At 50.2% G+C, this 12,653-nt stretch overlaps 1 protein-coding gene across 1 annotated transcript; it reads left to right on the forward strand.

Annotated features, from left to right (window-relative positions):
* Positions 1-203: 203 nt before the first annotated feature.
* CRYGN (crystallin gamma N) lies at positions 204-9,202 on the forward strand (the record flags this gene model as incomplete). The annotated part of the gene is made up of 4 exons (XM_082045500.1): positions 204-1,012; positions 1,740-1,988; positions 3,823-3,968; positions 9,067-9,202. Exons 1-4 carry the CDS (start codon positions 992-994, stop codon positions 9,200-9,202), a joined length of 552 nt encoding a protein of 183 aa, XP_081901626.1. The 5' UTR covers positions 204-991.
* Between the last annotated feature and the right edge of the window lie 3,451 nt (positions 9,203-12,653).

The raw sequence follows: 12,653 nt of genomic DNA on the forward strand, positions 1-12,653 counted from the left end.
GTTTGTTCCAGGGCTATTAAATAGCACAGAAGACAAATCTCTAACATGGTCCCCCGGCACGTCTCTGTGTGCTGGTCCATGGGCCACCCCCGTGCATTTGCCTTTACCTCTCACCAGCCTGGCTCAGTAATATAAACTGACATGGTTTATGGATTAGGACTTTCCATTGCTATTTGTCCTGAGAATAAGACAGTTCAAGGCTCTGGGTGCTCTTACAACACCAAAAGAGGAGAATACGAAGCAGCTTTTCCTTGCATGGTGTTTGACATACCAGACGCTGTAATTGCAGCTATAAGGGAAATATTACTTTATGGTCAACAATATGGCTTAAAAATCCCCCTAAGCATGAGTTATATCTGTGTCTTGGTGCTTCAGTGCTGAAAGATAATAAAAATGATGCTCATGAATAAGAGTGGTGGTTTTGTGAGCCCAACCTTTGCTCTTTGGAGGAGATTAGGTCCTTGGCTTTCAGAGATGCCATTTAAAGAGGTTCAAAGGTTGAACGAGAAACCATTGCTCTGATGGATGCAGTGCAATGTGTTATTGGTGAGGAGTCTTCCAAGGATGCTCACTAAAAAGAAAAAGGAAAACAAGGGGAAAAGGAAGAATAGGGAAAGAAGAGGTGAAGGAAAAATAAAAGAAATAAAAGGGGGGTACAAAATAAAGAAAAACAACAAAAAAAGATGTTGTTCAAAAAGGAGCAGTAAATGTGCACTGCTAATCAACCAAAACCCTGCCAAGCAAATCTTTTGTCAGATCATCTGCCCAAAATCAAAACCCTGGACTCAGCAGGGCCCGGTACCCGCAGTTCTGCCTACAAAGCAGGAAAGCAAAAAGCCCCCGGTTCCCGCTGCTTTGTTAAAAAGCCCTCGCGACACCGGCCCCGTCTCCCCCCACCTCCAGCTGCTATATAGCGGGGTGTCCAACGTTTCTGTCCGTCGCGGTGTTGGTTTGGTTCTCGCTTTTGGTCTTGGATAGCAGCCGGCAGAACATGTCTCAATACTCAGGAAAAGTAAGTAACAACCCAACTGCTTCCCTTTCAGCCTGGAGCTGTGGAGCCCAAGCATCCTCCGGGTTGAAGGAGTAGGTTGAGATAACATCCTGGAGGATGTGATGTGAGCGTTGATACCAGGAAGATGGTAGATGGTAGAGGTGGTGGATGAACCATCCCTGGAGACATCCCAGGCCAGGCTGGACGGGGCTCTGAGCAACCTGAGCTGGTGAAGATGTCCCTGCTCATGGCAGGGGTGGCACTGGATGGGCTTTGGAGGTCCCTTCCAACCCAAACTATCCTGTGATTCTAAATTCAGTGGCAGGGGTGGGGAGGGTGCAGCAGAAGGAGTTGCATTTTGGGAGCAGAGTTTCCTGTTTAAACATTCCTGCTGGAAATATGTGCGAGTGAGCGCGAGGCGGTGAGAAGGGTTGTAAATGCGGGATGTGCTGTGTTCCCAGAAAAATAAATACAGTTCTTAGGAAAAAATACCGGTGATGCCTTGCTTCTCTTGCTGGAAAGTAGCTAAAAACCCCTCAAACCATCCTAAAATGATGCATCTGCAAGAGATTCCCATCTGCTTGAAATGTGGGTCTGGCCGTGCCACTGCTCCTCACTGGGGGCCCATTCTCTTATAGGATAGAATCATAGAACAGTTTGGTTGGAAGGGACCTTCAAAGCTCATCCGGTCCAACCCGCGTGCGAGGAGCAGGGACATCTTCAACTAGATTCTCCTTCCACCCCCCAGATCACTTTCTACGAAGGCAAATGCTTCACGGGCAGAAAGCTGGAGGTGTGCGGCACCTGCAGCAGCTTCCAGGACCGAGGTTTCCTCAACCAGGTCAACTCCATCTGCGTCCAGAGCGGGGCTTGGGTCTGCTTCGACCACCCCAACTTCCAAGGGCAGCAGTACATCCTGGAGCACGGCGAGTACCCCAATTTCCATCGCTGGAACGGCCGCAGCGACCACCTGGGCTCCTGCCGGCCCATCGGGATGGTGAGTGGATCATGCTGGTGCTTCGCCATCCTGGCTGGAGCATCGTTTTAGTGAGTCCTGTGAATAAGGGTAATAAAAATCAGTGCTTTCTAGAAATAGTCCATCCTGTTAGAAAGAAATAGTCTCCCAGGGAAGGTTTGTCACCCTTTGGAGTGGTCTGCACAGGCCACTAAGCCGGGAGAAGACACGTCACCTTCCTCCTGCGGCACAAAACGCAGCAGCTCTAAAGGGTTGGGATTTTCCCGTGTTTTTTTCAGATGAGGTGGCAAGGTCCTGCCAGTGTCACATGCTTTTCCTTTTTAATGTGAGTCGCTATTAGATACTCACAGGGGAATTAAACAGGAGGGTCATTGCCCCAGGCACGTTTGAGCCGTGGCAGCCCAGTCTCCCCGTGCACCCAGCGCAGGGGCGAGCAGCCCGAGGGCTTTCTGAACCCGAAAAGCAGCTGGGATGCTCCTGCAAACTGTAGCTGAACACTATGCTGTTGCAAAAGAGCCCAGCAATCCTAAATTAAACCATATTTCCCCCATACTAGCTAGCCCTCCCCTTAGGAAGCTTTTAAAAGCAGTGCCCAGAGGAAGGGTTAATCAGGGAGATTGAATAGTAGCAAAGAAAAATTAATCTGGCTGAGGTCCTTCCATTGGACTTTGCTATCACTCATGACCCCTGGGGCAATGATGAACCCACTTGGAGCTGGTGGGGGTTTCTCACTGACCTCAAAGCCGCTTTTTGGCCCAACAATGAGTTTGTTTTGGGTCTGTAACGTCCTCCCCAAAGCACCTCCGCGGTCCATACATGGAGGGATGCTCTGCCTCGGATCCCATAGCCCGGCTGGCATGAGGACGTGCGCCTCCTTCCCTGGCCCACGACTCTCCCTGTGAGACACGAGCGAGCGCCTCGAGGCGTTTCTGCAGCGCAGGTTCGGGGGGGAACGTTTTCTCAGGCGCGGTGTCCGCTCGGCGCTTTGGCACCGCAGCCCGGCCTTCCTGTGCGTTGACATTGTTTATTTGAGAAACGCATTTAGGTATGCTTTGAATTTGGCTTAAAAATGTCCTTTCAGCTCGTTCTGTCCCATATGCCTTTGCCGCAGGCTGCAGGAATCTCCCCGGAGGCATTTATGTCATGTCACCCTCAAGGGCTCACGCAGCAGCAATGGTGATGGGAAGGTTTCCTTTCCCCTTCTTTAATTTTCCTTAAAGAAAGGCACAACATCTCCCATCGGGAATAGCAGCTAAGCGTGGAACTGGAGGCGATATAAATTAGTTTAGGGGAATAGTCTAACATCCTTGTACAATCTGGATGTGTTATTTTGTTGAGTGAGTGCATGGAGAGCTGGGGCTGTAGCTGACGCTGTATTTGGGATGGAGGGTCTGTGGGGGGATCACAGATGGGCGAGGGGCCACATGTGCCTGAGCATAACGCAGCCCACAAGTGATGCGCTTGCACCTACACGGCAGCTGTGAGAGGGTGTGCGGGGAGGTGGCGCAAGTTTGGATTTCAGATTGGATATTAGGAAACACTTCTTCACAGAAGGGGGTGCCAGGCATTGGAGTCACCATCCCTGGAGGGGTCTAGAAGACACATAGATGAGGTTCTTGGGGACATGGTTTAGTGCTAGAGATGGGTTATGGTTGGATTTTATGATCTTAAGGGTCTCTTCCAGCAAAAATGATGCTACGATTCTAAGTTTGTGTGGGCACTGGAAGTGTTGGGCTGCTTTTCATGTGCTTTTTGCACCCTTCTGTCCCCCTCTTTGTCCTACAAAATCCAGGGAAATAATTGACTTTTTTTCACTTTGTGTTTTTTTGGTTGACTCAAATCCCTTCGGCCCCAGCACGGCGAGCATTACAGGATCAAAATATTTGAGGGGAGCCATTTTCGCGGTCCCAGCCTGGAGCTGACGGAAGATTGCTCCTTCCTGCAGGGACAAGGCTGGGACAAGACCTGCATCAACGCCCTCAAAGTGTACGGCGACGGCGCGTAAGTCACCGCCTTGTCCCAGAATGTGCTCCCTGCCCTTGTCCCCTTCGCACCAGCGGCTGCAAGGCCTCCCCCCATCATGGAAAAGCCTCTTGATGCTGGGGGGGCTTGGAGAAAGCCTAAGAGTGTGAGTTACGCCTGTGGTTTAAAGGTAAATTTTGGTGCCTACCTGCTGAGAGTCGGTTCAACAGGGCACGATTTTTGGCAGGTGGCAGCTAAGCATGAGCTACAAGAGCTCGGAGATGCCTTTTTAGGGTGTTTGAAACAAGGAGCCTAAGCCCAGGTTTGTTTATTCCTTCCTTCCTTCCTTCCTTCCTTCCTTCCTTCCTTCCTTCCTTCCTTCCTTCCTTCCTTCCTTCCTTCCTTCCTTCCTTCCTTCCTTCCTTCCTTCCTTCCTTCCTTCCTTCCTTCCTTCCTTCCTTCCTTCCTTCCTTCCTTCCTTCCTCAGCTCTTTCAAATCCACCCAGAGGCTTTTGGGGAGAGTGGACAGCTCTGGGCAATGCAGATCATAGGATCCCAGAATGGTTTGGGTTGTAAGGGACCATAAATATCATCTACTGCCATGGACAGGGACACCACCAGACCATGTTGCTCAAAGCCTCATCCAGCCTGGCCTTGAACACTGCCAGGGATGGGGCATCCACAAAGGTCAGGGTGTTTGTTTTGGAAGTGGCCTCATCAAGGTTTGCTGTGACACCAGAAACCTCCTCCTTGGACAGCAAAAATTAGGCAGTGGTGTCTCACCTTAATATTAAATCCAGTCTCTGGGAGAGAGGGACAATCGCAGTGGCACAGAGATGGGATGGCTGCATGCACGGCACCCCAATGGCTTTTGGTCGCCCTTGGTGCCTTGTGAACCTGCTTTACAGATGTATTGCTGATGCTCAGCCCCATCCTCCTGCCCTGCAGATGCTCCTGAAAGCCTTGGAAAGATGGTGGCTTTGCCTTTTTCTTTCTGATTTAGCTGAGACCTCTCCTCTTCAAAAAAATATCCAGGCTTCTGATCAGGCAGTGCTGGTTCATTAAAAACAAGGAGCAGAGCTACCAGCTCCTAATGGGAAGAAATGGCTGGAGCCCACCGGGGAACCCATCAGGGCTGAGCATTGAAACAAAAAGCATTTGAGTACCAACACTATAAAGCCGAGAGAGAGCCTGCAAGTCCTCTGGCAAGAGCTTTACGGCCAATTATTTACCACATGCATCCCTGTAGCAGAGCCCAGAGCTGGAGGAATTGGGATGCTGCCCAGAAAATTTCAAGCACTAACATTTTTCAGATTGATATTCCCCCCCTCCCCTGCAAAATATGTAAGGGGCACAAAGCTTGCTTTCCCTTGCATGGGAGCCTAGGCTGTTTGCATGACCTCTCAAAGGCTTTGAGTAGTGATAAAACAGAAAATACACACATATATATACTTAGAGGAGCATGGTAAGGAAACCTGCTGAGTTTTGTACATTTACATTCAGGGAAGATGGTCATTGAAAGCTTGGGAAGGGTCTATGAAAGACATTAAAAGGCAGAATGGTGCAGAGGGACCTGCTGGCAGAGGGGTGAGACCATGGAGGACAAAGGGACACCCTACGACACCACTTTTCCCCCTTGGATGGACCAGATAAGCCCAGGTGACCCCAGGTGCTGCTGCAGCTGGTGCTGGGCTCAACCTGGCCAAGTCCCCCAAGGACCCGTCCTGGAGCGTTTGGGGAGCGGAGGAGATGGGGTCACCAGAAACGAGGGGAGTTTCAGCCCCAGGCTGGCTCGCTCTGTGATTTTCCCCCTTTAATTCCCCCAATGTGACGTCCACCTGGTTTCTTGTTGGGGTTGAGGGTGTCCGGCACCTTCCCCGCTACATTTTGGGGTTGGAGATTGCCAGAAAGGCTGGTGATCAAGCTGCTTGAGCCGTGCTGGCAATGATCTTGCTATTTGGGCGCAATTTCAGGACGTTACCGCCTCCTTGGAAGCTGTCGCGGTTTGCGTGGCGAGCGGCTTTGCCCGTCCCACAGGCAGAACCAGCTCCCGTATCACATATGGCATCATCTGGTTTTAGATGAAGACGTGTGCTTCTTGTCCTCCTCGGTGGAGCCACTCCACAGAGGATTGCTTAGAAACAAAAATTTTTAAAGCTAAATTTGTTTTACGGTCTGGGAGAGAATACCCCAAAAGGGGCTTTTCTAAGCTACAGTGACGTAACTTGAAGGAACCAGACCAACCATTTATTCTGCTGAAGCATTTACGAGCATTTGGTAGATGTTCTGCAATCAGACTGTAAAATATCAACCAGAACAGATGCCCAAATGCTGCTGCTCAAAAAAAAAACGTTATGTGTTTCTTGGTAGAGACGAGAGCTCCTCATGGAACTGCTCGAGTCCTGTGTGGACAATGAGTGACCTGGAGCCCTTCTGAAAGCATCTGCATGGTCCAGGCTGAACCCGCAGCTCTCCCCTGATGGTTTTGCAGTGTGAGCAGCTGGTTTTTGGCTGACAGGGCTTGAGCTGGTTCCATGCGCGTTTTATTCCCGCGTCCTCTGGGTTTCTGTGCTAATGAAACCCAGCACCGAGACGTTTGAGGGCTGCGTGCTGTGTGCCTGGATCAGCTCTCCCATGCTGGGCTTGAGGACAGGATTGTCTTTTTTTTCCCTGTTTTCTGGCCTCCTGGCTTGCTTGATTTCCTCTCTCACTGATGGCCTTGGAGAACGTGAATTTTAGGCAATAAAGCAACGGCTAAGTAAGCCATACAAGTCTTCACTCATCACCTTGCACTGCCAATACACTTCACTCCCATCTTTCTGCTATTCCTTTTATTCCACTTTTTTGCAGCCTTCCTCTAAACAAAGGGACAAGCCGGTGGGTTCTTATCGCCACATCAGGTCATGTTGTCTGCTTCTGTCTACTCCAAGGACTGTCCCATTCCCTCCGTGTGACTGTGCAGACACGCCAACCGTGTGTCTGGAGAGAAACGTGGTGGTCTTGGGAAAGGCAGTGACTTTGAGGGGCTGCTCTACCCTCTGCAATACTCCCAGGCATCCAGCGCTCATTGAGAGATGCAGAGCTGGAACATCCACCATGATCGCCCTGTGAACATCCCTGTCCTACCACCATGTAGTATTTTCAATAACATTGGGTATTCTCAGCAGGAGGGAATGATTGGAAAGTGCAGAAAATAGGATCGGGAGCACTTTTCAGGAGTGCTTGAGGGAGGGATGGTGAGTTGATGGAGAAAGAGGCCTGTGATCATCCGAATATATGGAGAGGTGTATATAAGCTAAAGGGATGGGGCAGAAAAGGAAGCAAGCCATGGGGTGCCTTATGAACAAGGTGTATCTAGAGGAGGAGGATAACTTTATAAATTGTTCTCAGTTAAGCTGAAGAGCTGAGCACATTCTGTGATAGTGCACATCAGGATGTGTGATGGGGGGACACGGCTCGGAGGCAACCTGCCATTCCACGAGCAGTGGGCCGGCTTCTCCACGCGCTGCAAAGCGAGCGTCAAAGGAAAAGCCTTTGGCAGTCTGGTTCGGATATAAACTGGCTGCAAAAAGTGCCAAAGAATGAACTTGTTTGTTTGTAGGAAAGGCTCGGGATCCAAATGTCTTGGCTGAGCACAGGGCAGCGACGCTGCAGAACGGGGATGTGGGAGCGCGGGCAGCGGGGGGACAGGGGCACCGGGCAGAGCTGTGCTGTGTGCCCGTCGTACCTGTGCTCGGGCACATGGGACAAGGAACCCGCCACAGTCCCACCTGGTGTCCTCTCAGAAACACAAAATAAATCCAAATACGTCAAGGAATCTGTACGGTGGCTACACGGCTAAATAGACTAAATACTCTAACTTTTTTCTCCCTAGGATTCCAGCTTTTTGCTCTGGGTCAGACTGATCTGAGTCCACCAGCTGTTGTCTGACCCTGGAGGGCCAGCAGTCTTTGACCCATCCAGCAGTTAAAGGAGTTTCTCCTTTGAAATCCCACATCCAGGAGGTCCCAACCCAGATGTCACAGCTGAATTCCTGGCAAGAGAGAGACCACAGAAACCAAATTATTTAGAAGGCTGTGTTTGTGCTCTGTTGTCATTCCAAAGCCAATAGGTGGGACAAGCAGTTGTGATCCTTATAACATCCTTAAAAAAGTTGGGAAGAGACGAACGAGACAGGGATGAACAGTTCAGCAATGATGGGGTGGAAACGTGACTGTAAAACTATCAGAGCAAAGGCAAAACATGGTTAAAAAGCATGGGAGATACAAACAGAGGAAAGAGGTGACACCTGTGGCCACGGCAGGATCATGGCACAGTGTGTACTAAAGGGATGCAGGAAGAGCAGAGCAGCAAATTTGTCCCTTGACCATCAGAATTGCTCCTGACTTGAAGACCTTCAAATGGAGAAAGACGTGCTGAGGAAACATAGCCAAGCTAGGTGACAAAGTCAGGTACACCAGGGCTGTTGAGTGTTGTATCTATTTGACCGTATTCCACGGGAAAGTTGGAGTTAACTCTGCATGTAGCGATAAAGTGAAGATAACCAAGCCAAGTCCTGCTCTCTGTTGGAAAGCATCAAAGAGAGGCCATTGAGAATTACTAGCAAAGAGAGCAATTATTAAATAAGGTTCCCATCATAGCTAATGACTCAGTTCAAAGAGGTAAAACATACTTCAAGTGTTGCACATTTCTCCTTAGAGTGCAAAATGGGGTTATCCAGGGGCTGAGGGGACTCCTGTCCTTCTTCAGCACTATCAAATGCTATTAAATTGTTTCTGTTGCACATGGTGAAGCTCAGAGAGAAGCAGTCGTACAGCAATGCGAATCAGGGAGCCTCTGGTCCCTCGTTTCATCACTGGTGTAACCCAAAACAACTTCTTCTAACAGCAAGGTCCAATCTGGCTGTGGATAATTGCCAGGCTATGCTGGAAATGGGGGGAAGCACCAGCAGTTACCTCCACCAGAGGCATTTCTGTGCCCAGGATGGGGCTGGGGCTGTGGTGGGACCATTGGGCCCCAGTAGTTTGCAGCACTGAAGTCCCTAAAGGCAGCCACTCAACATGGGCACGAGGCTACCTCGCATGACCACATCGTTGGGACCCAATGACCCAATTACCAACCCTCCCTTTCTGCTCAGGTGGGTGCTGTATGAGGAGCCCAACTACCGAGGCCGTATGTACGTGGTGGAGCGAGGCGACTTCAGCAGCTTCAACGCGTGGCAGGCGCGCAACGCGAGTGTCCAGTCCATCAGAAGAGTCGTCAACTACTTCTAGCTGAGCTTTGATCCCACCAGCGATGGCCTGCTGAGACCGGGCATCACTCTCCTTCCCACTCACTGACCCATGGAATAAACTGTTAAACACCAACTTTTGGCTCTAATACTTTTTTTTCATCACTTGTGTTCAAGAGGGAATGGGTTGCAACCCTTCTAAGCTTGATTTACATGCTATTAATTTGCTTTTTCATTCTGCAGTGATTTATAAGGAGGACACGGGAGTGATGGCGCAGAACTGGTGGTGACGAGCGGACCTGGAAAAGTGCTCCCTGATGCAGTTGTGGTCTCACATGTGTTCACTCTGCACCGTCCAGAGCCACCACGCGATGGACCCAGCCGACTCCTGGTGCCTGGAGAGGGTCCCGTTGGTGCACACGTGCGTTGTGACCATGGGTGCGCAGCTGTCAGAGGGTCGGCTCATGCCATGTGAGCATCATGGCAGAACGTGACCATCTTGTGGGGTCTGTTTGTGTGCGACGCGCTGGTCCTGACCTAAAGGTGGTAAGATCATTCATCCTGAGTTACTTTGGCCTTAGATCAACACACATTAAAAATAGATTTTAAAAAAATTCCCTGAAGGCACAAAACCTGAGCAATCTTCTTGTTGCTCCCTGATTCATAAGCCCTTCAGCTGACAATGACATTTTGAGGGGGCGGCAGCTAAGAAAACAGCCGCGGCACTGTCACTTTCTGAGTAACCCTCTTCCCATCTTTCTGCCCCTTTGGTGCTCCGAGTCCATCCCAGTAGTTTCAGTGCCCCCAAACCCCATTGGCAGCCGGGGTGGGAACAGCTCTGCCTGTCCATCTGTGGACCAGCCACTGCAGCCTGGCTGCTTCTCACTGGATTCGGCACCCGAAAGTCAGGTAGCCTCCTTTCTGTAAAGTCATAAGCTGTGTTCAGTATTAGCTAAGGGTGTTTCTGGCTATTCCAGAAAGGGGTAATTTTATTCTTTTCGCCTTGCTATTCTATTAGCTGTTCAGGCTTGGCTGTCTGATGGATCCTGACAGGCAGGGGAATGGTGCGGCAGAGCTGCACAGCTCTGTGTTAATGTGGTGGGAACGCTGCTGAGCCAGCCACTGTCCCCAGCCCTGCAAAGGGACGTGAGCGAGGCTGACAGGTCCCCAGCGCGCTGGAGCACGAGGTGGCTGTACCTGCAGGGCTGCTTTGCTCTGCGGCTCTGCAGTAGGATTCTGCTCTGTGCTGGGGCAGGTGGCTGGTGGGTCCTGTGCTTCATCCCAGTGACCCTGGCTGCAGCTGCCATTCGATCACAACAATCCCACCCAGGTCACAACAACCCCAGGCAGCACTGCAGGGAAGAGTGACTGGAAAGGTGCTCGGCAGAAAAGGATCTGGGGGTGTTGGTCGACAGTGGCTGAACATGAGCCAGCATGTGCCCAGGTGGCCAAAAAAGCCAACAGCATCCTGGCTTGTACCAGCACTAGTGTGGCCAGCAGGACCAGGGCAGTGACCGTCCCCCTGTGCTGGGCACTGGTGAGGCCAAACCTTGAATCCTGGGGTCAGTTTTGGGCCCTTCACAACAAGAAAGCCCTTGGGGTGCTGGAGCGAGTTCAGAGAAGGGAACGGAGCTGGTGAGGGGCTGAAGCACAAGTGCGATGGGAGCGGCTGAGGGACCTGGGGGGTTCAGCTGGAGAACAGGAGCTGAGGGGAGACCTTCTGATCTCTGAACTGCCTGAAAGGAGCTTGGACCATGGAGGGGGTTGGTCTCTTCTCACAAGGAACAAGCGAGAGGACAAGAGGAAATGGCCTCAAGTTGCAGCAGGGACGTTTAGATTGGATATTAGGAAAAATTTCTTCCCAGAAAGGGTTGTCAGGCATTGGAACAGGCTGCCCAGGGCAGTGGTGAAGTCACCATCCATGGAGGGGTTTAAAAAGTGTTTAGACGATGTTTTTAGGGACATGGCTTAGTGCCAGTGTTAGGTTAACTGTTGGACTCTATGATCTTGAGGGTCTCTTCCAACCAAAATAAATCTCTGATCAATTCATACTTCTCTACCTTGCTGTTCATATTTCCAGTTAGAGCTTTTTGGCTCACTCTGGCTCTCTACCAGTTAACAGGACTGGGGCAATTGGTAACAACCGGTTCTGTGCCTGTGTGAAGGACACGTGCTGTTCCCATGATGAAGTGGTGCTGTTGGTAGAGCTGCGTTGACTGGGATTTGCCCTAGATGCACACACACCATACATGCATTATGGGGCGTAAGGAAATTTTAAAAAGAAATCTACTTTGTGAATTCAGCAATAGTTTGGGTGACGTTTGCCTTAGCAGTGATACAAGCAATTATGCCCTCTTGTAGACAACCTACAGCCTGGATGTCACCCTCTACCAAAGTCATTGCAGAAGGGCTATAGTTGCCCCACAACAGCTCTGGCCTGATATGGTCCTGTCCTGGGTGGCTTGTGGTGACATGTGGTTCATTTGAACTGTATAAATATTTAAGCATCTTTAATGGATAGCAAGGTATTTCTGTGTCAGAGAAGACAGTGAGGAAATGATTCATTCATTGAGTGGGATGCACAAATGTACAACTCGTGCATCAACTCTTGCGTACTTCATTTTCTTTTAATTAAATGCAGCTTACGAAAGATTTTAGGAGTCCTTCCAGGATTAGAGTAGCTCTTGCTTCATGAACGCTCTAATCAGCTCCTGAGCTCAATGCACTCTATTAGAAGTTAATATTCAGTCACATGCATTGCTCTCTGTTGAGACCTTCTGGCCTTTAATCTGTTAAAAAAGCACAAATGTGGTCACAAAGAAAGACAGGCATTGAATGACAGAGGCTTTTCATTCATTTGAAGCATGTTTGATGTCACAGTGCAGCATGAAGGATAAAGAAACAAAGGCTTTAAAATATACACGAACTGGAATCCCAGATGCTCTGGTAGCTGGAGGACAAAAGAAAATAACGAACTATCCACCCCCATTCCCCTGAGAACAAGAGCGTAAGCACAGAATTCGCCACACCTGGGCTCCTCGGCACCCGGTGCACACAGCCTGGGGAGGTGACGGTCCCACGAATGCTGCGATTTCACAGACCTTCTGCTGGATGTGTCCGGTGGTCCGACCTCCCCCGTGCAGAGGGACCCGCTGATGTCCCCCCCATCCGTAATGGGATACGTGGGGCCGTGCACGTAGGCGCAGATGTACGGGCTGACTCCAACATGCAGCTACTGTGTGCAAGCCCGCTGCATCTCCACGCCTCAATCTCATCGTTTGCTTATAGGCACTAGTAGATTAATATTTGTTATTTAAATTGTAGACTGAACCCTGCTGCGTGCTGGGAGTTAAAAGCACAAAAAAGGCAGTCTGGTAAATCTGTGTAGTTGTGTGGAACCCTGTTTGCAACCAGCTAGAGTTTGGCCACCTATAGCGCATTTTATGCATATCTTTAATATGCCTACAGACCAAATACTCATCATTTATTAACAT

Source organism: Streptopelia decaocto, assembly GCF_964273445.1.
Source record: "Streptopelia decaocto genome assembly, chromosome: 2".
Lineage (NCBI taxonomy): Eukaryota > Metazoa > Chordata > Aves > Columbiformes > Columbidae > Streptopelia > Streptopelia decaocto.